Source organism: Maylandia zebra, linkage group LG9 (genome assembly GCF_041146795.1).
Source record: "Maylandia zebra isolate NMK-2024a linkage group LG9, Mzebra_GT3a, whole genome shotgun sequence".
NCBI classification, from domain to species: Eukaryota; Metazoa; Chordata; class Actinopteri; order Cichliformes; family Cichlidae; genus Maylandia; species Maylandia zebra.
The window spans coordinates 12,071,985-12,095,911 of record NC_135175.1 but is presented as its reverse complement, the minus strand read 5'-3'; the positions used below and the strand labels follow the sequence as shown (position 1 = coordinate 12,095,911).

Sequence of the window (23,927 nt, the reverse complement as noted above, 5' to 3'; positions counted from 1 at the left end):
TTGGGCTGAGTTTGACACTGGTTCTCTTCAGTAATTAAAATAGCTTTAACACATGATAAGATCAAATGTCAGCTACACTGTGACAGTCGAGGGGCCACACTCAGATATATTTATTCGCTTGTTCTCTTTGTGTGATAAGAGTTTCCATCTGAATTTAACCCCTGTGTGGGGCTGATCTTTCATTTCATTTTATTTCAAGCTCAGATTCTTTGCCTTTGGCACATTTTCTGTGACGAGACTTCAAACCATTCCCACCGTCCTTATTAATCAACATGGTGAAGTGATTCTTCGCAAGGTGATGGGATAGGAAGAGTTTCAGAAAATGAGGCCTTTTGTCTTTATTGGAGAGGTCAGTGCAGACAGGACGGATGGGGGGAAGGCGAGGGGGGAATGACACACAGGAAACGGTGTTGGTCAGACCCAAAGACAGGCGTGGGCAGTGAGGACTCTCACCTTCAGACTCACTGTCTAATCAGTCTGACAGTGAGTCTGAAGACAGAGCAACCCAACACACGTTACTATGTTCATCATCATCATCATTGTTTATTTATATAGCACTTTAAAAACACACAAGGCTGACCAAACTGCTGAACAATAGAAACATAATAGATACCATAAGAATAATAAATACGATACAATAATAAACATAGCGAAAAACAATAAAATACAAGTCAGTCAACCACTGAGTCAAAAGCCAGTGAATAAAAATGCTTTTTCAATCTGGATTTAAAAACCAGCACTGATGTCGATTGCCTAATGTGAAGAGGAAGATTATTCCAAAGCTTAGGAGCCACGATAGAGAACGCTCGGTCTCCTCTCAGTTTCAGCCGTGATTTGGGGACTGAGAGCAACAGCTGCTCAGCTGACCGGAGCGAACGAGTGGGGACATAGGGCTTCAGCAGGTGCCAGACCATTTAAAGATTTAAAAACCAATAAAAGAACTTGAAAATGAATCCTAAATTCAATTGGAAGCCAGTGCAGGGAGGCCAAGAGTGATGTTATCACTAAGCAGGACATTAAATCAAATTAATGAGACACCAAAACAAGAGCTGGAGCCCAAGACAGCCATGAAGTCACAGTGTACACAAATACACAAGAAACACAGAAACCAGCTGGGTGGATGTGGCTCGGGAACCTTCTGTTACCTTGAACGTCGGTGTTTTGAACGCTGGCTGCTCCAGTCTGCTTGTATTTGTCCAAGATTTCCCCTCATATCTTGGTTATGGTTATTTTTTCTTTTATTAAACTGATCACACTCCTGTTTCATGAATAGAAAAAAACCCCATCAGTGTATTTTCACTTAAACAAGCAGCTGTTTTTTTTGCATTAAAGTTATATAAAAATGTAACAGTGCAAATTCCTCGCTGACAGTTTAACCAAAAGGCATTTCCAGTGGAAAGTAGCCGACATATCCTCAGCATAACCATGTATAATATCCACAAAACCTGAGAAGGTTGGAGAGAAGGTAGGCGAACTCTGCTGGGATCTGCGTTTAACAAAGTGTCTAAAGACGAAACAAAGAAATCTTTCTGTAAATGTTCAGATGCACAGACTGGACTGAAAAAGAGTGAAAAAGCAGCTAACGTCCAAAAATAAGAAAACTTTGAAAGAACTCCAAAAAAACCTGGAGAACTTTTGCTCAAAAAACAGTTTTGTTTTTTTTAAATTACAAGGCAATCTGACAAAATGTCATCAAATGAGACTCAAGACTTCTGCAGGTCTCTGCCATGACTCAATTTTTTTTTCTTAACGGCAGAAACAATTGTTCCTTTTTTACTTTGTTTCTATTTTCTCTTCTTGTTTTTATCTGTTGAACAACAAACAACATTCATGCTGATTCACATAATATCCTGTCTCTACTCTCTGGGATTTCCTCGTAGCTCTTTGATGCAAAGAACATCCATCAAACGCTCCAGCTTGTGCTCAACATCATCGTGAACGGTGAAGGTACTCTGACGAGAAAATACTCAGTCGACCTTTTGGTTGATTTGTTAAAGAACCCCAAAATAGCTGATTACCTAACAAGGTATGCAGATAATTCACAGCTCTTTTCCTGAATAGCTGCTTTAAAACTCTGCTGAAAGCCTTTGTCCATTTCCAGGTATCCCCACTTCTCGGCATGTGTGTCTCAAGTGTTAGGACTGCTGCATTGGAAAGACCCAGACCCTGCAGCCAAGGTGAGAGACGACAAATATGATAACCCACACCAGCTGTGCTTAACTCTGTAAGTTCCCAGTATTCCCTGAAACCATCACGTGTGACACAGTTTACATCAGACGTGATGCAGCTGACGTCAACACTGACCTTCTTGTGGTAACAGAGACTTAAAAAAATAATAATAAAGCAACAAAGTGGGTCGCTCTTTGACAGTAAATTCCAGTGCGGTCCGCTCCAATCTCCTCAGGCTGACTCTCTTCTAGGCTCTCCTGACTGTTCCCTTTACATGCTGATGATGTGTCTTGTAAATCTGGATCCCTTTCCAGCAGGACGCTCCTCTTTTTCAGACAGTACCTGAGCTGCTCTCTCTCCTGACAGTCAGCTGTCCACCTCTGCATGGCCAGTCGAGCCAGCGCCGGCATTTGAGGCAGAGCTCGGAGCAGAGCGGGCAGCCAGGCTGAGCACGGAGCAGAGGTTGAAGGTCGCAAACTGACATCCACGTCTTCCAGAGAGCCCAGACCTCCTGCTGCAAACAGACTGCACCAACCGTTGTCTCCCACCAAGCTGTTGTAGGACAGATCCAGTGCACGGAGTGAGGAGAGACAGCCCCGTCTGCACACGGCAGCTGCACAGAGGAAGAGGACCCATTGATAACTGATCACTTTATGCCTGTTCACTTTACTGTTTTGTTCACAATGTTTCTGATGGAGACAAAAATAACACCGAATAGTTTCATTGTTTTGTTTTATACGACAGCTACAGATGCTGGCAGCATGAAATAAATGAAAGAAATATCAATTTCCTTCAGGCTTTACTTGTCTTAATATACATTTATGCAGCCTAATGATCCACTACAGACCAAAAAAGAAAAAGTATAATGTCATTGTGTGTTAGTTACCCAGATGTTGCATGTCATCAGTGGTGAGCTCGCAGCTGCAAAGACGGAGCTCGCTGACGACTGATGGCTGCAGAGCATCCAGCAGGAGCGCCAAGTGACCGCCAACCACTTTACACCAGGAAATATCCACCGTGCGCAGATAGGACACCGCCAGGGCTGATGCATAAACACAAAGTTTTCACCATTTCAGGCTAGAGGGTGGAAGAGGTATTCAGGGAGAATGACTTGAAGGAAAACTTCTATAAATAAACAAGTGTGTGTGTGTGTGTGTGTGTGTGTGTGTGTGTGTGTGTGTGTGTGTGTGTTACCCAGAGCAGTGAAGGACTCGTTGCTCATGTAGCAGCTGTTGAATGGCAGCCTCCTCATTTGTGTCGCAGGGAGGGCGGAGACCAGCAGGTGGACCACACCTCCCACTTCCTTATTGGATGACACATCAAGCTCGGTCAGTGCAGTGAGAGAGGGCAGCACCTGGACTGAAAAACAACGAGTCACATGACTGCTGCAGCGAGCATGCGATTAGTGTCCGGCGTGTGAGATTGGTAGCAACTGACTCAGAGCCTCTAGATCATCTCGCGTGAGGCAACACAGGTGGAGGTCGAGTCTCTCCAGGTGTGTGACGTGAGCCAGGTGAAAGGTGAGGCGGCTCAGTCCACCAGCTAGAAGCAGCTTTACAGTATATTAATCAGAACAATGCTGCTCTCTAATGTATCTTGGTAAAGCGCAGAAAAATCTAATGTTTTATATGATACAGTGTGATTTCAGTAACATATCATAATGGAGGCTTCAGCAAGTACTTACGAAGGAAATCTTTCCTCTGCTCTTCAGTTAGTTCATCAAATACCTCCCAAAACATCTGTATGGTGGGGTGGCGGTCATGATATCTCCAACCATAACTTGTGTTCTGAAAACAGTGAAAATGACTGTTATAATCATAGAGTTTGTAAGGTCAGGCATACACTATGTTGCCAAAAGTATTCCCTAACACATCCAAATCATTCAATTAATGTGTTCCAATCACTTCCATGGACACAGGTGTATTAAATCAAGCACCTAGGCATGCAGACTACTTCTACAAACATGTGTGAAAGGACGAGTCGCTCTCAGGAACTGAATGAATTCCAGCATGGTAATGTGATAGGATGCACCAGTGCAACAAGTCCAGTCATGAAATTTCCTCGCTATTAAATATTCCATAGTCAGCTGTTAGTGATATTATAACAAAGTGGAAGTAATTGGAAATGACAGCGAGTCAGCTGATGCTAAGGCTCATAGTGCACTTAAGTCACCAATATCTGCAGTCTGCTGTTGTTACAGATGTCCAAACTTCATTGGTTTCCATGGCTGAGCAGCTGCATCCCAGCCTTACACTGACAAACACAATGCAAAGCGTCAGATGGAGTGATTTAAGCATCTCAACACTGGACTCTAAAGCAGTGGAGATGTGTTTACTGGAGTGACGAATCACACTTCTCTGACTGGCAATCCGATGGATGTGTCAGGGTTTGGTGGTTGCCAGAAGTACTTGTCTGACTGCACTGTGCCAAGTGTAAAGTGTGGGCATGTGTGCACATGGCTGGGCACCAGTGCACAATACAAGGTCCATAAAGACATGGATGAGTGAGTTTGGTGTAGAAGAACTGGACTAGCCTGCACAGAGTCCTGACCTCAACCAGATAGAACATCTTTGGGATGAATTAGAGCAGCAACTGTGAGCCAGGCCTTCTCCTCCAACGTCAGTGTCTGACACCACAAATGCACCTCTGGAAGAATAGTCAAAAAATTCCCATAAACACACCTAAACCTTGTGGAAAGCTTTTCCAGAAGAGTGGAAGCAGTTATAGCTGCGAAGGGTGGGCTGACTATTATATTATACTATCATACAAAAGTCTGGATTAAGACTGAGATGTGACACAAGTTCATATTTGTGTTAAAGCAGCCGACTGAATGCTTTTGACAGTATGCAGTACACAGTTATTGTGCTACAGGACAGCTGTGAAACTACAGCCTGTGTCTGTTTGGCTGACTGTACCTGTTTGAACTTTTCCCAGTCATGCACGTCCTGGCCGACCAGCACTCCCTGCAGCTCCTCTGGTCGAAACAGCCTCACCAAATCCTGCTCACACACCAGGAAGAAGCCTCGCTTGAACTCCTGGAACAGATTCTCCACTGATGTGTTGAAGATACCATATTTCTAACATGTTCAGGACTCAGTACAATAACTGAATGAATTTAGACGCAGGAGTCTTCCAGGTCTTTATGTTTAGTTTGGTTTTTTGCTGTGTTATTTACAGAATTACAGATGGATACCATATATTTCTTTTCATCGATAATAAATTATAGTACGGTCTAATAGAGACGTTATTTTTAAAATCAGGCGTCTAAGCAGAACACGTTCCTCAGCAGAAAACATTTTATCAGAAAGTCATTTCAGTGAGAATATTGGAATAAAGAAACCAAGCACTCCACTGTGAAACCACTGACAGTTTTCACATTAGATCACAGCCATTTATCTACAGCGGCTGGTCGGCCATCTGTTAAAACCTCATATGGACAATTCCTGTTGTTCTATAAGATGCTCTCTAATAGGATGTCTTGGATTTATTTATTATTCAGTTATTGCATTCCTGTTATGGCTGTACGCACACAGAATATTGATATGAAGTAAAAATGATTCTCTCGGGTTGCTTCTGGGATAGTGGAAAAACCAATATATTTCTAAAAGTGTGTTTAATGATTGAGCTGCCACCCAAAAATCAAGTTCTTATCTTGACAAAGCTGGATTATTGACCGCTGGTGAAACATCTGTTGTCCTGAAGGATAAGGACAACAGATGTTTCATCTTGATCTATTATATAAAACGGCCAAAACTGTGTTCAAATCCAAACTTTCTGGCTTCTTTTGGTTCCTGCTGAAGTGCTTTGGGTCCCCTCAGTTCATCCTTAGTCTGAGAAAAGTTTTGTTCTCTCTTTAAGGCACATTTCCTTTGAGCTAACTTAAACTCTGATTGGCTGTCCACTATAAACAAAAAGCATGAACAGCAGATCGGTGGAGTTTCTGTGCCCATGAGCAGAGCTGTGTGCCTGTTAGGGATATGTGTTCTTACTGGTATGATAGAGAGCTGAACGTAGGAAAGACAGTAGACTGTTTTCAGGTTGAGATTCATTCACATTTGGTTCTCCGTGCAGCATTTGTTCCGGTGGAATGGTGCATGTTCAACTGAGTTAAAGTAAACTGTAGTAAAATGTGGCCCACTGATGCATTTTCATATTCTTTTTCATTGAAGTCACGTTAGAAGCATTTTCCCTTTTCAGGTGGGTGCCCAGCTGGATGAGGAGAGGAACATTACGGCCCTGGTCCCTCGTCAGCCCCTGGAGGTCCATGAGACCGTGGCAGAGTGCATGATTTACGCCAACCACTGGGTGGCCCGCAAGATCCAGGAAGCTTTCCCCAACCAGGCCCTTCTAAGGTGTCACCCACCACCACAACAGGAGCTATTCAACCAGCTGGTGGACACTGCAAAGGCCAAAGGTTTCACCATTGACACCAGGTAATGTTTTTGACTGTTCAGTATAGAAACTGAGGAAATGCATATTGTAGTCCAACGCACATCATGTTCAGACACACAAGTGTGTGAACCTGAAATGTTTGATAACACGGGGACACACTCAGGTGTCACATGAGCAGTCAGACAAGAAGAAGACATGTTCCTTCAGCTCAGGTTGAGGTTGAAGCCAAATATGCTTCCAAACCAAAGACTACAACATATGATGAAGCATATCTTGCCTTTGGCTTCAGCTTCACAACAGCTGTCGTGGCAAGGTCGGTCTCCCCGACAGAATTAGTTTCCCCTGCGTCGGGAGCACACGCTGGGCTGTCCAAATCACGGACAAACAGGATCCCACATTCTTGATTTTCAGTTCACAAACACTTCTTATAACGACTAACTACTCCTGAAACTTTGGAGGTTTTAGCTCTTTACACAGTAAAGTTACAGGATAAATATAATTATCAGGCAAAATGTCCTTCGTTTGTTAAAATAATCCCGTCTGATACCACGAGAGGACAATAAATATTTCATTTTCTGTTGTAACCCTTAAACTGAATGGTAATGTAACGACACTCAGGTTTCACTTTTTTACAAAACTAAAACATCACTACTTCCACGTCTGACTGTTTGTAATGGAGGCGGCGTAACCTGGATCCACACTCCGTGCCCAGCGAACGCTCGCCACGCAGGGGGAACACATGCTGTCGGCGATGCCGACCTCGGCACAACGCTGATCCTGCCGCAGTTTGTTCCCCGGTTCAAATCCCGGACAAACAGGATCCCACAGCTGTTTATGCTTTTAAACCCGTTTTGCACAGAGAGCAGTGTTGAATATTCTCACACGGGAACAAAACAAACAACTCAAATAATTAAAGATGGTTTGTTTTTCTGTTTTTTAAAAGAGGCAGTGATTTATTTAATTACAACCTGTAATCTATTACAGTTAACTTTTATTTGTTTAACTGTTTACAAAAGGTCTGAGGATCTGAGGCGTGGAATGAACTGCAATGGAGTTTGAAAACAAAATATGAATGTGCGGTTGGAGGATTGTGGGGGGGGGGGTTAAACCAACAGCAGAACCGGTCCCAGGACAAGAGACATGGTGATGCAAGTAGCTTTGTGTCACTGACTGCTGAGATGAGAGGCCTCACTCATCCCTGGTTTCTGGCTCTGTTCCTTCAGGTCCAACAAGGCTTTAGCTGCCTCACTGGACCGAGCTGTGGACCCACAGGACCCCTTGGTGAACAGGTTGTTCAGAATGATGGCCACCACTGCTATGTCACAGGCTCTGTACTTCTCCACTGGTGCTCATCCTCAAGACCAATACTACCATTATGGTACGATACCGCTGCACAGCTTTTATTGGCTGCACTAGAGTTTCAGTGTGACTGTGGGTCAGTCCATCCATCACACGTCTGCACACACTTGTCCAACGTCTGTTGTTTGTGAAGAATTATTCGACTGAGAACTAGAAAGAAGGCTAACGTGCTGATATTTGCTTCGTTGTCGTAGGTCTGGCTCTGGATCGCTACACACACTTTACCTCACCCATCCGTCGGTACGCAGACATTGTCGTGCACCGCCTTCTTACCGCAGCCCTGCACATGCAGAGGGGCGTTGTATCTGGTAAAGCACCAGCCAGTAACAAAGAAGTGGAGGAAATGGCTCACCATGTCAACAGCAAGAACAGGGTCAGGGGTGTTTTATTGTTTGTGTTTTTCAATGATTCACCTCTTACTCTATTAACAGAAGCTGTGCTGACGTCTGTGTTTCATTTGCAGGCAGCACAGGCAGCCCAAATGCGATCCACAGCACTGTTTCAGTGTCTGTTTTTCAGAGAACGAGACCCTCAGACAGACCCGTGCTGTGTGGCTGACGCTGTTGTCTACTCCATTCGAGACAACGGTGTCTTGGTGTTTATCCCAGAGTAAGAACCTTCAGTCCTGTGTTTTGTTCTGCAGTCTTCTTCTTTTCCTTTGTTTAATGGAGCTGTACAGCAGCTCACAGACGGCCAACCACTCGTGTATTTTTAATAGACGAATTCAAAGTTTATGACAATGAATGAATTTGTTGGAAGATGTAATTGCACGCTAATCAATGTATATTTAACAGTATACACGCTAGTTTTATTTTCTCTTAAAAAACCTCAAAATGAGTTTTAAATTGTATAAATTTACTAAACTAATTCCTTAAACATTTATTGTGAGCAGGGAAAATCGGCTAAAACCCCGAATCTTTTCTCTACCAGGCTTTAAATAAGTTAATTGCATTGCTGAAGTTGAGTCTGTGGGGAGGGACGGTGCTTTGGAGCCAGCCTTGTGTTTGTGGCACTTCTACGTTAGCTTAGCTAACCTCTGGAGGTTGCTGCTTGTTTATTGCAAGGAAAGTGTAATTTAATAACATCAGTGTTCTCCATGCTTGTGGTGTTACAGGGATATGCAATATTAACAGTTTATTAAAATGTAACCTGTGGTCATTTTGAGAAGGCTGTAGAATCCATGTAATGATTAAAATCACAGGGCGCAAAGCAGGTTGAGTAATATCACTGAGTAAGTAAGGCTGCCTCTGACCACAGCCATGTTGTTCACAGGTATGGTGTGAGGGGGCCTGTGTATCTGAAGAACAAAGAGGGCCTGGTGGTGGTAGCGGGACAGGACGGCAGCTGTGATTGGCAGGGTGGCACTGTGCGAAAATACCCGGACCGCATTACCACCACCTCCAGCTGTGGCACCTCCACCTTCAAACTGTTTGACCACATCACCGTAAGTCACAGAAAACGCTAATCAATCATTTTAGAAGGTTTCCAGCAATGCAGCGCCTAAAGGCGACGATTCCAAATATATATGCATGAGTGTATATGAATCACAGGTTCATACGACTACTGGATCTTTTGTGGTCCAACATTAAGAGACGTTTTATGATCTTGTTGTGATAAAGTGTTGTGTGGTTGCTGCTTTGTTAGCTAATCTCAAGGTAACAAAACGTCAGTAAGATGAATGAGACGAAAATGATTCCTGAAAATAAATCGTTTAAAGTTATTCAGTTTATTGTTTTTAAATGGAGATAAAAAATGACAGTGGGCGGTAATTGTTTTCACATAAACGCCTTTAAACGCTGCACGGTCGCACTCTCTCTCTCGCACTCGATAAATGATCCATTGTTGCTCTGCACACGTTTGTTACCACAAACGTCGCATGCACTTATGTCATTGTCATGAGACACTCTTGCAAACAAACTCACGGTTTAGTAACACAGTAGAGCAGCGTGTTTACGGGACAGTAACAGTAATCTAATTACCTTTTTTGCAACAGTAATCCCTTACTTTACTCGTTACTTGAAAAAAGTAATCTAATTATGCGTTGCTGCCCATCACTGGCGTCAAGTTATATTAAGTTCAGGCATGTTACACACGATGATTGTGAGGAATAAGTGCATGTGATTTAAGCAAAAAGAGCAGGAAACATTACCCTAAGGTTAGCTAACAAAAAGAAACTGAAGTAACGGTGTGTTATTCTCACATCTTTGGCTTTAAGACATGAAAAAGTGACAGAGTACTGCTGCTTCCACTGTTATCAACATCTTTTCTTTCTTTCATGGACTTATCCTGGGGTCATAAATGTCAAAGGGCAAAGGCAATGCTAACAACATAGCTTACTGATGGATGATGATGGATGACACATGTGGCCAAAACAAGATAGAAAGAAACATTAGCCCAAACACAAGTTGTCCACCACAGCATTGACTGCTGTCAAGCTATGATCATATCAAACAAAGAGATGATGATGATATTCAACAAACAAATCAACAAAACAACAACCTCACTGTGACACTTGACCGAGGTCACAGTGTTAATGAATGTTTTTCTCCCCCTCTGCTCCAGTCTCCACGTCGTGTGAATGTTAGAAAGCACAGTAAAGAAAGTTCGTGTACGGATGGATGAACGTTTGTTACATTGGATACGTGTGTGTAACATACGTATCCAATTTATCCTATTTATGAACAAAATTGTGGCACAGTCGGAAACTTCTCCACTCTACACCACTGTCTACTTAGCTGTGACGCTGCGCACAGTGCTGAGAGGACTGCTGTTATATATTACGTCACAAACCTTAAGTGGGCCTGTCTTTGCATAGCATTCCATTAGACTATTTTCAGTAGGTGCCATTACTGTGTAGTGATCGAACTGAGGAATACTGTGACTTACGTTCTCTGCTCTCTTCAGGTTCGTATTTCTGTCCACTCTTCAACTTGCCACGCTGACCGTCTAAACCTCGAGGTCATCAGCAACAAGCCTCACCACAGTGCCAAGTCCCAGCAGCCCAGCCCTCAGGGCCGCAGTCAGCTGGTCAAAGAGGTGGTGCGTCAGAATGAAGAGGCGCTGGCTCAGGAGAAGACAGCCCGGCGCCCCAAACTCTCCAAAGAGGAAAGAGAGTTTCGTCAGAGCAAAACTCCCAGTCTGTACTCTATTCTGGAAGAAATCAGAGAGTTGGCTCTGATGGATCTGGAAAGGGCTTCACGCCTCCCGGCAACAACAGCATAGAAACGCTGTAGCCCAGCTTTACCTCCAAGCAGACACTTGTGAGAACTGCACGCTGTGCGCTAACAGAACGGTGATCATTGAAGATCACTCGTGCTGAGTCATCCAGGTCATTCTTGTAGCTCCAGATTGTGTGTGGACAAACCACACGAGTGTGTGAAGTCACAGGAAAGCAAACACAATATTAAGTAAAAACATGTCCCGCCATCTTTTTAGAAACCAGAGTCAAACCGAATCAGTGGATACGTTTTGTAAAAGTTAGTTTTTAAAATCACATCAAGTTAAACTTAGTTGTAAGGAGGATAGGGAACGTGTTAATGCCAGTGAAGTGTCAGCAGTTACTTTGACAAGACCTAGTACTCACTGCAAATGTGGTTCAATCCTGCAGGAAACTAGTCAACTGCAGCAGGTTAAAGAAGTCTGGTAACAAAAGGCTTTTCTCTCAGCACCAGTGATCTCAATATCTCACTGGTGGGATCAATGTCTTGTGTAAATTAAATGTCTTGTGTTATAGAACCATTTTTGGTGAGTTCACACATATTGTACTACCTGTGACCACTTCATACAAAACCCAGCACGAGTATTGTTCTGGAGATGATAAAACGTCCACTCGTCCATTTTCTTCTGCACGTCCTGGAATCTGTCCCAGCTGTCATAGGGTGAGAGGCAGGATACGCCCTGGACAGGTCACCGGACTGATAAAACTTCATGTCACTCATTAGCAGACTTTAAAATAAACCCGTAGAGTAATGAAATACACCTGAGGTTGGTTGTGTTGGAAGTGATGTATAAAACTAGGATGTATTTATCTTATAGTTTGTATATCAAGAGCCTGTATAGAAGACACCAACACCAAGGACATTTTTATTGTTTGAACTGGTAAATAATCAGAAGCGTTTTTTGGTTTGTGGATTTTAAGATTGTTTTCTAGAACTACCAACAGAAATATGAACTGTACATAACTATTTCAATATGTGTGCAGTGGCCTGTAATTAAAAATGGTGTTTTCATTAGCGCAGATGGAGCCACTTCATCGTGTTGCGTTTCATGTCCCTGCAGTAGCTTAAGAAAGAACTGTTCATAATTGAACGAGCACTTAATGCTTGGAAGAGGGTGATGGTCAGTTGACAGCTCACATACTACACACACACAGAGGCCTTTTATAGAAACATGTTTGCAACCAAAATTCTGCCAGTAGTGAAACTGGAGAAAGAAGATGCATCAGAGCAGGAACTGTGGATCAGTTCAAATATTTTTCTGTAACAGATACCAACACATGGTAAATACGTTTAGGATTTGGACTTTTAAAAATAAGAAAAACATTTATTTCCATTGATTATAAATGTCTTTGCTAACCCAAAGCTGACGTCACAGTAGGAACATGTACTCAAGATATAAACCACCAGAAATGCACAACATTACTCGAATGAGCAGGCACGAACATTGGGAAACCTTTAAATCTGCTCACTGCCAAAGCTTTTCAGCAGAAACTGCTGCACGTGAACTTTAATCCCCCTCTACACAGTCGTTGCTGAGCTGTTGCTCAGGGCTGAGGCCGGTCTCAGCCTCAGCGGGCTCAGAGTCTTTGGGGGGAAGCGGGCTGGTTTGTTGCGTGGAGGTGTTGTTGGAAGGCTCGAGGTCAGGATCTTCTACAGTTTCATCTCCATCAGTAGAACCTTTGATGACATTTGGTGAGGATGCAGCTGGAGGTTTGTCTCCTAACATGTCAGCAGTCTGAGAGGCTGAAGGGCCTGAAAGGGTTGAGAATTAGAAACAGTGATGGTTTCAGTCAACACAGACACACTCAGTCTACTACGATTTATAAAAGACAGGCAAAGCTGAGATAATGAAAAATGAAACTGTAAACTGCAGGGTTCAAACTCATTGTTCAGGGTCAAATTTAAGCACTTTAAGCACTTTCAAGGTCCATTATCAAGCTTTTCCAGCACATTACCAAAAAAACAGTTTGCATGTTCCACTTTGCATCACCTCAGTAAGACCATGTAAAAATTAAAACAAATCGTCTTAGGTTGACTTAAATGTTCTTTGTTCCTCTTTTGTTAAAACAGAGAAAAATGCACCACACAAAAATACTGAAAAAGGAAATGGTTGTCTTATATGCATATAGTGCACAAACTCAAAAAACTCATTTCTCTCAAAAATGCAGATGTGCAAATGTGAACAAATCAACTTGTTAGAGATGCTCATCTCCACTTGGAAAAAACAACCACACAAAAGAAGAAATCTGCACAAATGAACAAGTCTGCTCATCAGATATTGATGCTTCTTTCCTACGTGACACAACAACAGGAGACAGATGTTTGGTACTTTAACTAGTTAAGCACCCACACCACCAAAAATGGGGGAAAAGAGAGGAGATCACATTTAATCGGTTATAACACGAGGTCAGAAATATAAGTGCAGACATGAGTGTCCACAGAAGCCTCTGAATCTCAGCTGTAAACCATTTCTACAAACACCAAACAGTTAAAAGAGCAGTTACATCACCATGAATCTGTGGACAGGTAACATCCATATTTTGATTTATGATTTTCTGGAGTTAAATGTGACCCAAAGTATATTTTATAGCATATAAGCTATAAAATACTTTTAAAAATTAGGTGAGGGAAATAATCTTTTTTTTCTATGTTTGAGTCCCAGTAACTTTGACATAGTAACATCTGCAGTAATATTTACCCCTCTGATGACAGCTCACAAGCGTTAGCTTTATTTTGATACCAAGACTGTTTACACAGAGTTTGTAATTGCAGAGAAATACTCCATTTATTTTGGCCTCTTCATTTTCGAGCAGGAAGCTCAGAAAAGCCCTGGGGGCCTAACAGGTCAAAGTTCATTCCCAATAAAACTAACTGTGAGATGTTTGACTACATTGCTCTCTGGATTATTGTTACAGTCCTAAATGATCAGCTTTAAAGTGTTTGTGCTAATAACACCATGTACAGTAAGACAGGCATGGAGAACAGCACTGACGGGAGGCTTTGAACAGATGACACACTCAGTTCAATTCAACATATAAGACTTTAAAAACGCACAAACATCGACCTAAAATCTATTTATTCAGTCCATCACCTGTCATAGAATTATGTCAAATAATAATGTATTGTTCATCTCCCTTAAATAAACAGGCAGCCTTAAAGTATGAAACATTCATTCATTAAAACACTAAAATGTGTCTGTCGTCTCCGTGGCTGATAGAGCCCCACAGGCATCAATGTGAGCTTAAAGCCATTTATAATTTTTAAATGGTTTAATGTGTCGGTGCTCACGATAAACACATTTTGAATGAAAGCCAGGGAACTTCAGCAGCACAAGAAATGGCTTCTTTGTGCCCACATGCATCAGTCCCTCTTTTTACCAGTTTTTCTTTAAGGCTTAAGTTGGCTAGTTAAGTGTCGGACTAACGATTAAAGCTTTCACTTGAGTGAAGTCACTAATATTACTGCTACTGCTAAGTAATGTTAGCCAAGTTTAAAGCACACTGCATAAATCACCATGCCATAACTAACTGCTGTGCTAGCACTGCCGTACTCTATCACACTCAGTGCATTTCAATCATTTCTCCAGATAGTTTGATAGCTAGCAAAATAATAATCATAGTTTTAAACATTAGCCTGTGTTATGTACACATACTCGAAATTATTTACTGTCATGTGACTCAAGAGTACAAATTCCTTCAGTGTCGTTTTCCATCGAACACTCATTAAAACAGCACGAACCCTGAAACTGCTTATTAAAATAATATGTATGTAAATAATAGTATGTTGCATTATAAAAAATTAAGCTTTTGACTGCCCTCCAGAGTTCACGTTAACTTCAGATCTCTGGAAGCTACACTACCCGAACGATGTCAGCTGTTTAGTTTCTATACTGGACAGAAAAAAAAAAAAGGGGGGGGGGGGGGGGGGGGGGTGGATTGGCTCCTCTTAAGGAGGACTAATGACTAAAATGTGAAAGTTTAAAGTCGATGAGTAAATCATGCTCGGGTAATACAATGGAAACGGTCTCATATCACCATCTAGTGTTATAAACTGTAAACACATTTTTATGGGTGAAGGCTCATAATAGAGACCGATCAACAGGTCATTTTCTTTTCTATGGGTCTCATTTAAATCACATTACATCATTTCTGCGGTAAATGAGGACCCTGAAGAACGATTTAATGTCACTGTTAAAGATTTGTAGACAATAGATCGCAGACAGCTGGCTCCGCTTTAACTAAAGAGGAAGTAAAAACAGTTTGGATCACAAGTGTAAGGCAAAAACAAAAATACTACGCCTAATTGAAGCTGACATCAGACAGGCAGTAAAGAAATCAATGTTTTCTACATGCTTTGCCTCTTATTACCAAACTCCACACTAATGTGAGGAATCTCTGGTGGTTTGGACGAACTGTGCAATACGGGAACTCGTCACTCGACCTTCAGGGTTTCTGGTGGATATATACACTAGATCCACTTCACTATATTGTAAGGAGTATTCACTCACCACCCATCATCCAAATCATTGAATTCAGGTGATCCAGTAACTTCCACAGCTGTATAGAATCAAGCACCTAGGCATGCAGACTGCTGCTACTAAGTGGAAGTGTTTGGGAACGACAGCAACTCAGCCATCAAGTGGTGGATCACGTAAAATCCCAGAGTGGGGGTCAGTGGATACTGAGGCGCACAGAGGTTGCTAATTTTCTGTGGAGTCCATCGCTCCAAACTTCACGTGGTCTCCAGATTAGCTAAAGAACAGTGCACAGAAAGCTTCGTGGAATCCATTTCCATGGCCGAGCAGCTGTAGTCCAAGCCTTACATCACAGAGTGCAACGCAAAGCAATGGGACACAGCGGTGTAAAGCACGCCGCCACTGGACTCTAGAACAGGAGAGATGCAGTCTATGGAGCGACGGATCACAGTTCTCAATCTGGAAAGCCGATAGACAAGTCAACTTAGCAGTTGCCAGGACAACAGAGCTCCAGGTTTGGTGGCAGGGGGATTTCGGTGCGGGGTTGTTTTTCAGAAGTTGGGCTCAGTCTCTTCGTTCCAGTGAAAGGAACTCTTAATGCTTCAGCATGCAAAGACATTTTGGCTCCCGACTTTAAGGGAACAGTTTGGGGATGGCTTCTTCCTGTTCCAGCATGACTGGGCACCAGTGCACAAAGCAAGGTCCACAAAGACATGAACTCTGGCATGGGAGTCCTGACCAGAACACCACTGGGATGAATGAGAGCAGAGACTTGGAGCCAGGCCTTCAACATCAGTGTCTGACCTTACAAATGGTCATAAACTCCCATAAACACTCCCAGAAGAGTTGAAGCTGATATAGCTGCACAGGCGGACGTCGTGAATGGGATGTCACTCGAGTTCATATGAGTGTGGGGGCAGATGAGCAAACACTTTTGGCAATATACTGTACATTCAATGTTTTGCTTTTTGTATTTTCATATAAAGTTAATACACCAATGAAGCTAGATGATCCTTATGAACCTTCGCTGGATGTTTTGTAGCAGAATCATTAATTATTTCTGTTATATTGTGTCCCAGCTGTATGATACATTTTTGCCATTCTTACCAATTTGCTGCTGGCGTGCGCGCCTCTTTTCCAGGGCCCGCTGTCTGTTCAGCTCAATACGTTTCTGCTGCTCTTCGGTCAGAGAGGGAGTAGGTGGGGGAGCGAGGGCTTCGGCAATCTGCCCTTGGGGAGCATTAATAAAACTCTCTCTGCTGAACAGATCAGGATCCCCAAATGTTTCCAGTTCACGTTGTACCTCTTCGTCACCAGCACCTGAACACAATTTCAAGCAGTGCTGATAATTAAGTCCTGTGGAATATGGCAAGTATTTCCTATGTGCACCTGCAGGTGTGAATCCACCGTAGGGCTGTTCGATACAACGATATATACAAAAACGTCTATTTCATTTTACGCTATCGTTTGTTTCGTGGTGTCGCAAAATAAACTGTTTACGGCAATATTTCTTCATGCTTCTGATGTCACTGTAGTAAAGTTCTCTCTTTCTCTTATATATAACCACACTACGGACGGACAAGCGCCTGTTTTTATGCGTTGTCGTTAGCAACAACGACGGTAAAACCATCGCGTGTCCGCTTGTTTATGTTCCACATAAACCTTTCAGAATAAAGCTCAAGATCCTGTTGAGGCTTTTCAAAATAAACGGAATCACGTGAAAGAGCAGAGTGTTTACGGATGAGAAGTAAAACAGAGCCGCCAGGTGCTAAAAAATAAACCTTAGACTCAAACGTTAGAACAGGCTTTCCCCCGCAGCACGCCGTGTAATAAATACTCACAAAGAAAACGGCGCCGTTACAACTTCTGTCTAAAAATGTGTCGTTTCATGCATCGGTTAAAACACTCGACTCCAGCTACATGACGCGCAGCTGGAAACACTTCACGCAAGTCGAGATTCACAGAATTGACAGAAAATGTTACATTTCTGTGATTTATATCGTTATCGGACGATAGAATTCTTATATCGGGAGATGAGACTTTGGTCATATCTCACAGCCCTAGTCCACCGTATCCCCATCAGTAATGATTTTTCTTCTTACCATCTGTACTTGTAAAATCTTCATGTGTCAGGGGCATGTCCAGTCGTATTCGTTTAAGACATGTCTATAGAAGAATGAGTAAAAAATTACAAATTCTGAACATTAGGAATCCCACACGCTTGCAGGAAATATTCTACTGCTTCCTCTCACCTGCACTTCCTTTTTGCTGCCGAGCCTTTCCACTTTGTCAATAAAATCTTCAAATTGCAATTTGGGGTACAACCTGTGGGCCCAGTTCTCCATCTTCTGCATCAGCAGCCGCAGGTCTGCAGCCTAATGGGGCAAACATCAAAAACAGCGAGTAGTGATATGAAAGAGGGCTGTGTGTGATAGGACGCTTCTTCTTCCCACTAAAAAATGACTTCCAGTCATTGGAACAAAAGACATCTTAATTTGGTAAACCAACCTCTGGTTCCCCTCACTCATTTTTGACCACGACAGAAAGGGCAACTTTTGACCTTTTAGTCTCAAACCAAATTTAGGACATCTAATTAAAAGCTGACAGGCCAAACAGATTTAGCTCAAAAACCAATGTTCATTCACATCTGGTAATTGGTGGGACAGATGTTATCATATCCTACCTCGTGTCCTTTGCCTTTGAACTGGATATTGTCAAAGAGAGTGCCCAGAGCTGGAAGCCCTCGATCTGATATCAGCCTGGGAAAAAATATTAAGACTAAGTTAAACCATTAATGGATTACAAGCAGGGTTAGCAGCACATCCAGGCGTATTTGGCTTATCCAATTCAGGATCGTGGATGGCTGAAGCCCATCCCAGCAGCCAGGTCGCCAGCCTGTCACAGGGCCAACACAGACAGACCCTCTGAATGGAAATGTCAGTGCCTTCAGATGTACCATGTTCAGAAGGCAGTAGCTTGTTGGGGGGGGGGTAGGGTGTTTGGTTTTCAGGGTGCCCACAACCTTTCTTTTCCTACCTGTTTGTACATAAGGCAGTATAATGAGAAATAGTCAAATTTCTCCATCTAAAAATAAAAAATAAAAAATTGCTATATATATATATATATTTATAGCAAAGTTGCAATTAATTTGAATATTTTATCAAATGAAAATCTATGTTTTTCTTTAATACAGCTTGCAAGTTTTATCCTAAGTATAATCGACGTTCTTACTTAAAAGCTTATTTAACATCCTTTGATTTAGTATAACTTAGTTCTGTCCAGGAACATTGTGAACAGAACAGTAACAGAGGAGTGCCACTGGAACACCCACTGGGAGACTACTGGGAACGAGCCTGACTTATGGTTGGCAATACTAACCAGGTTCACACTATAGGTGTACAGAGACTGGAAACATCTTTCTCACACACATCCAGGGATGTCTCCAACACTCTGACAATTTTCAGTCTGGGAATTTTGCCCATCCAAATGATGAAAACAACAATGGTATTAGAGTCTTTCTTCTTTAAATGACTGGCAGAGTGAAGCTGCACCATCATCACACAGATGCAGTCATTTGTACCCGCCGCTAAAGCGTAAGAAGACGCTGCAGTACTCTGCGAAACGACAGGTGTCGCCACTCAGATAATATCACATCACTTTTTTTGTGCAAAGTTCTTTCCACAAACTTACGTTTTCAAACATTTGCAACAACTCTGTGTGTCAGTGTGTCTCTGAGCCTCTGTGCACGATTATTAGTGAAACGGTGATAAAAACCAGTGCAGTCACAGACTCGTGTTCAACCTGGCTGCAACACTGACAGTCTGCACACGTCAATCAATGATTTTGGCCTCCTTGTGTCCCAGCTCACACAAGATGACATCAAATTCCTATTTAAATGTGCATTTTAATGCATTTCAACCCTCTGTCGTGATATAAATGTCTTTGCTACCTGTGGGAGTCCAGCTTGGGTTGGGGTCTCTTCACGCCTCTCCTTTTAGCAGTAGGGACATCAGCCAGCTGTGATACCTCACCTTCATCTCCTGCATTGAAAACACATGACAACAGGATGTGTTTCTAACTCATTCTGTTGGCAGCGTGGCAAACTTCAAGCTTATCTTTAAATCCAGACAAATTATAGACTGGAGGTTACAGAAGAAATGTGCTGGTTTGAACAGTATCTGATAGGTTTCATTTGCTCACGCAAACAAAAACATGTGTGTTGTTATTGTTAGAAACATCCAGTCTCAGAGAGATGCTGAAAAACCAGTTCATGCATTTGTTAATTCTAGGCTGAACTAACAAATTCATTATTATCAAGCTGTTCCAAAAAGCTTTGTGGAAGGACTATGAGAGGTTGTATTTCTCCCACATTAGCCTTTTTTCCTGAATCTTATTTTTCTATGATTCTTCATTAAACCATGAATTTAAAATACAAAGTTCTGAATCATCACATCTTAAAGACCTCATAGTAATCCTGTAAGAGCACAGCAGCATCTACCATCTGCAAAAGGGTCTCCTTCCTCCTGGCCTCCCCGGCCTGGGGAGTGTGGTGGTGGGAGTGGGGGGAAAGCTTCATCCTCTATGCCGTCATAGTCAGGAATGTCCTGCGGGCTATTTTCCTGTGGGTCAACCATGGTGAGTCGGTCCTGGAGACAAAGTAAAAGACGTGTGAGCCCCAGTCGTCAACAGCATCAGCATTAAGTTACATGAATTTAACTGCAAGTTGAAAAAATGACATTTATTTCTGTAAGAGTAATTCTTTACTGTGTTACAACATCAACATGAAAACCTAAAAAAACTGGCATTTACTTTTTTCTTTTTTTACATCAACAGGAGGAGCTGTACAGACACTCATCCCACCTGGAATTATACCCCAAATTCAGAAATGTACTATTATGATACATTAATGGTCCATTATGTTTGTTTCACAGTTATATACATAATACAATTTATAGATTTGTATATATTTACATTCTATCAGGGATGAACTGGTTGTGAACCTTTGGGCTGATAATGACATTTAAAAGTTACAATTTGGATGAATTATTACTGCGATACTTCTTTTGGACTCTGTAGTACCACAGAAATATCATTAAAGTAACAGGTTTGTTTTAAAGTCTTTCAGCTGTTCCGTAAGCATCATCGTCATCATCATTTATATAGCACTTTAAAAACACACCTGGCAGACCGAAGTGCTGCACAATACAAATGTAGTAATAAAATAGCAAAAAACAAACATAGCAATAAAGTAAACTCTTGAGCCAAAATGATGTGACACAACTAGGGCTGCCACAAACGATTATTTTGATAGTCGACTAGTCACCGATTATTTATGCGATTAGTCGACTAATCAGATCATCATCCACTGGACGTAAAACTACAGCTTATTGCACCATGCAGCATATGCTCTTATATAACTATCATTAGCTTATAGCTTTAAGCTTTTAAGGTGCTAACTAAAAATAAAGACAAGATGATAGTTTATTCAATTTTAATGAAATTTGCAGATTGTTTCGGTGAAGTTTAATAAACTCCTTGCTATCTAAAATATAACAGGACAACGGAGTATATTCTCCAGCATCTCACACTTCTGATAATCAGCTGTCTGCTTGACGTTTATTCAGCTGTGTAAAAACTATAACTTTAATCTCAGACAAACCGATTTACTCAGGAACAAATAAAATACTAAAAAAAAAAAAAGCCAAACAACAACATTTTTAATTTATCTAAGTGACTCATATATATTTAACCTGAGTAGCGAAAGACGGCGGTGGGTTTGAAAACAATTTGCCTGGAGTCCACCGTGCTAGTGACCTAGCCCCCGGCTAGCTATCGAGCTAGTGGGTAACAGACGACTCTGAAAACGTCGGAGCGCTTTTGAAAATATGTGGTGTCCTGATAAACTGAGCCGATATTTGAGGTTTACACAGCTACATTCTCGGCTGAAAATATGTTAAACGTTTATTTTGTGACCCAGAAAGAATAATAAGAGTAATATTAAAACTAACTAGCTGCCGCCATTGTTGGAAACTGAGCTGGGCCGCGCTATGAATTCTGGGACACAGCTGCTTCTTCTTCTTCTTCTTCTTCTTCTTCGGGGTTTAACGGCAGCTGGCATCCTTGTACATGCAGTGCTGCCATCTTCTGTTTCAGTCCGTTATTACACTCTTAAATCCTGCTACTTATTCCTGCGTCTTTTGGGATCTTACAAAGCTTCAAACGACGCGTCGACTATTAAATCAGTCGTCGACGATTTTGATAGTCGACGTAATCGTGACTAGTCGACAAATCGTGGCAGCCCTAGACACAACACAGACACAAAAGGAAATCTTCTACATTGTTTTGCTGTTCACACAAGTTCTAATGCTACCCTTTGTTTCTGGAAGGAGACGATTTTCTGTCCAGTATTAAAGTTCAAAGAACAGGGTATCCGTCTCCAGTGGGCTGCTAAACAAGTTTACCAGAAAAATCAGACCCACGGTCATGTTGTGTCACTTTGAGTGATTAGTCAGCAGCAATAACAGGGAATGACAAACTGACAGACTTTGGATATAAAACAAACAATTTAAACATTTAGAAGTTAAACATCTTCTCGGATTCCTTTTGCTGCACATGTCTATGTATGTATTTGCTGTACAGTGTCATTTGTTTGGAACATTAATCTTGATGTATACATAAACATTTGATTTAAAAAACGTGTTTAAAAATGAACACTGACACAATTAAACACAACACTGGTGCACCGTGACTGCAAACAGAAGCAGCTGCTTGTATCCTCCTGTGGATACAAACCAGCAAGAACTCATAAGATCTCTGTCACTTACCATTAATGAAGTTTGGCTTTTATTAATAAACAGAGAGCACGGATATCTATGGAAGAAATATTGTATCATCAGAATTCAAGTATTTTTAGACATTGAATTTATGACACTGAATTTTTATCCTCCAAATTTCCCTGCAAAAATATTCACCTGCAAATATTCACCTGCAAAAATTCACCTGAAAAAAATTCACCTGCAAAAATTCACCTGAAAAAAATTCACCTGCAAAAATTCAACTGCAAAAGTGATGAACTTTAATGACCCAAGCCAGAGCAATCAGCACCAGATCGAGTCGAGTGGCTCTCAGCCAATTAAATTACGCTGTTTGATCACATGACACCGTTAGCCAGCAGTGTGTCTCCTAAAAGAGAGCTGTTTAAAGGTGAGTGATTAAGTTTTTCTCCTAAATAGAGATCATTACAGAACGCCTAGTCCTACTTAAAATCCCATTTATTATTATTATTTTTTTTATCATCTACTCGAACTAAGGAAAACGTTTGACTAACTCAAAGACAATTTCCACGCCTCCCCTGCCTGACTGCAGAGGCAGTTTTGAATTTAGGAGCGCCAAGATGGCAGCGGCAAACCCTGGCGGCTCTCCGGTGAGTGTATATATATATATATTTTTTATCTTCAAGTTTGTCTTTTGAAACCTTAATTTTATTTAAATCCGTTGCTCACGTATAAAGTACACAGACGGGGTCTTTGCTCAACTCGTCTGAGGCGTGTCTCACTAAGCGCTACATGCTAGCATCCTGCTAACCGAGCTACCCTTTTTTTTTTTTTTTTTTTTTTTTTTTTTTATTAACAATTGGAACAATACAGTCACAAACAAAATAACACATTATAGTGCAAATGAACTCTCGTGGAGGATAAAAAAAAAGAACATAGTCAATACAACAAAACTAACAGCAAGGATATGGGGGGAGGGGGCTAGACAAAAGATCCACAGTATTAATGGGGAAGAAATTAAAAGGAGCACAGGTTGATACACAATATAGGTAATAATCAAAACAGTAGCAAATGGGAAATGTCATCATAGATTGCGGCAAATCTGCTTGACTTCAGTTTTTTAAGTGACATGAAATAATGTTTAAAGTCATTGATGAACCAAGTAAAGGATGGTTTTCTATTCCTCCATTTACAACAATGTATATGGTATTTACCTAACAGGATGACAATGTTAATCACAGTACAGACAGATGGATGTTGTTTAGCCATATAGAAAATAATATCAGAAATACTAAACTGGGGAATATCGTTGATCTTGAGGGATAGCCAGCTGTGTAGTTCTAACCAAAAAGCAGCTGACACAGGACATGAGAAAAACAAATGGTGTAATGTTTCACAGGCTGAATCACAAAATGCACACTGGTTAACCTCAAATTTAAACCTCCTCTTTAAAAATTCAGACACAGGATATATATTATTAATTATCTTGAAATGAGTTTCTTTTACTTTTGGGGAGACAGGCCACTGAATGAATTTTGAGAA

General features: G+C 41.6%; 3 protein-coding genes across 3 annotated transcripts; 1 reads left to right on the top strand and 2 right to left on the bottom strand.

The window, feature by feature from the left end:
• Positions 1 to 519: 519 nt before the first annotated feature.
• Positions 520 to 5,544, bottom strand: LOC112435336 (leucine-rich repeat-containing protein 31-like). The gene is made up of 5 exons (XM_024803780.2): positions 5,085 to 5,544; positions 3,854 to 3,956; positions 3,364 to 3,528; positions 3,056 to 3,211; positions 520 to 2,782 (listed from the first exon to the last, which is right to left on the bottom strand). The coding sequence occupies exons 2-5, from the start codon at positions 3,906 to 3,908 to the stop codon at positions 2,325 to 2,327; spliced, it is 834 nt and encodes a 277-aa protein (XP_024659548.2). The 5' UTR covers positions 3,909 to 3,956; positions 5,085 to 5,544; the 3' UTR covers positions 520 to 2,324.
• On the top strand, positions 3,972 to 12,157 carry LOC143420558 (DIS3-like exonuclease 1). Its single transcript, XM_076888754.1, has 7 exons — positions 3,972 to 4,000; positions 6,339 to 6,602; positions 7,785 to 7,939; positions 8,115 to 8,293; positions 8,384 to 8,529; positions 9,193 to 9,364; positions 10,825 to 12,157. The coding sequence occupies exons 1-7, from the start codon at positions 3,972 to 3,974 to the stop codon at positions 11,140 to 11,142; spliced, it is 1,263 nt and encodes a 420-aa protein (XP_076744869.1). The 3' UTR covers positions 11,143 to 12,157.
• Positions 12,158 to 12,309: 152 nt separating this feature from the next.
• Positions 12,310 to 22,478, bottom strand: LOC143420256 (TIMELESS-interacting protein-like). The gene is made up of 8 exons (XM_076888014.1): positions 22,437 to 22,478; positions 20,111 to 20,258; positions 19,562 to 19,652; positions 18,296 to 18,371; positions 17,865 to 17,987; positions 17,715 to 17,778; positions 16,720 to 16,932; positions 12,310 to 12,890 (listed from the first exon to the last, which is right to left on the bottom strand). The coding sequence occupies exons 1-8, from the start codon at positions 22,437 to 22,439 to the stop codon at positions 12,646 to 12,648; spliced, it is 963 nt and encodes a 320-aa protein (XP_076744129.1). The 5' UTR covers positions 22,440 to 22,478; the 3' UTR covers positions 12,310 to 12,645.
• Between the last annotated feature and the right edge of the window lie 1,449 nt (positions 22,479 to 23,927).

Coding starts and splice junctions, on each gene's coding strand:
- LOC112435336 (XM_024803780.2), bottom strand. CDS start 3,908: ATGTTTTGGGAGGTATTTGATGAACTAACTGAAGAGCAGAGGAAAGAT. Junction 3,529..3,853: donor GCAGAGGAAAGATTTCCTTC/GTAAGTACTTGC, acceptor GTTGTTTTTCAG/TCCAGGTGCTGCCCTCTCTC. Junction 2,783..3,055: donor TGATGACATGCAACATCTGG/GTAACTAACACA, acceptor TCCTCTGTGCAG/CTGCCGTGTGCAGACGGGGC.
- LOC143420558 (XM_076888754.1), top strand. CDS start 3,972: ATGACTGTTATAATCATAGAGTTTGTAAG. Junction 7,940..8,114: donor AGACCAATACTACCATTATG/GTACGATACCGC, acceptor TCGTTGTCGTAG/GTCTGGCTCTGGATCGCTAC. Junction 8,530..9,192: donor GTCTTGGTGTTTATCCCAGA/GTAAGAACCTTC, acceptor TGTTGTTCACAG/GTATGGTGTGAGGGGGCCTG.
- LOC143420256 (XM_076888014.1), bottom strand. Junction 17,988..18,295: donor TCAAAGGCAAAGGACACGAG/GTAGGATATGAT, acceptor TTGCCCCATTAG/GCTGCAGACCTGCGGCTGCT. Junction 17,779..17,864: donor GCAGCAAAAAGGAAGTGCAG/GTGAGAGGAAGC, acceptor ATTCTTCTATAG/ACATGTCTTAAACGAATACG.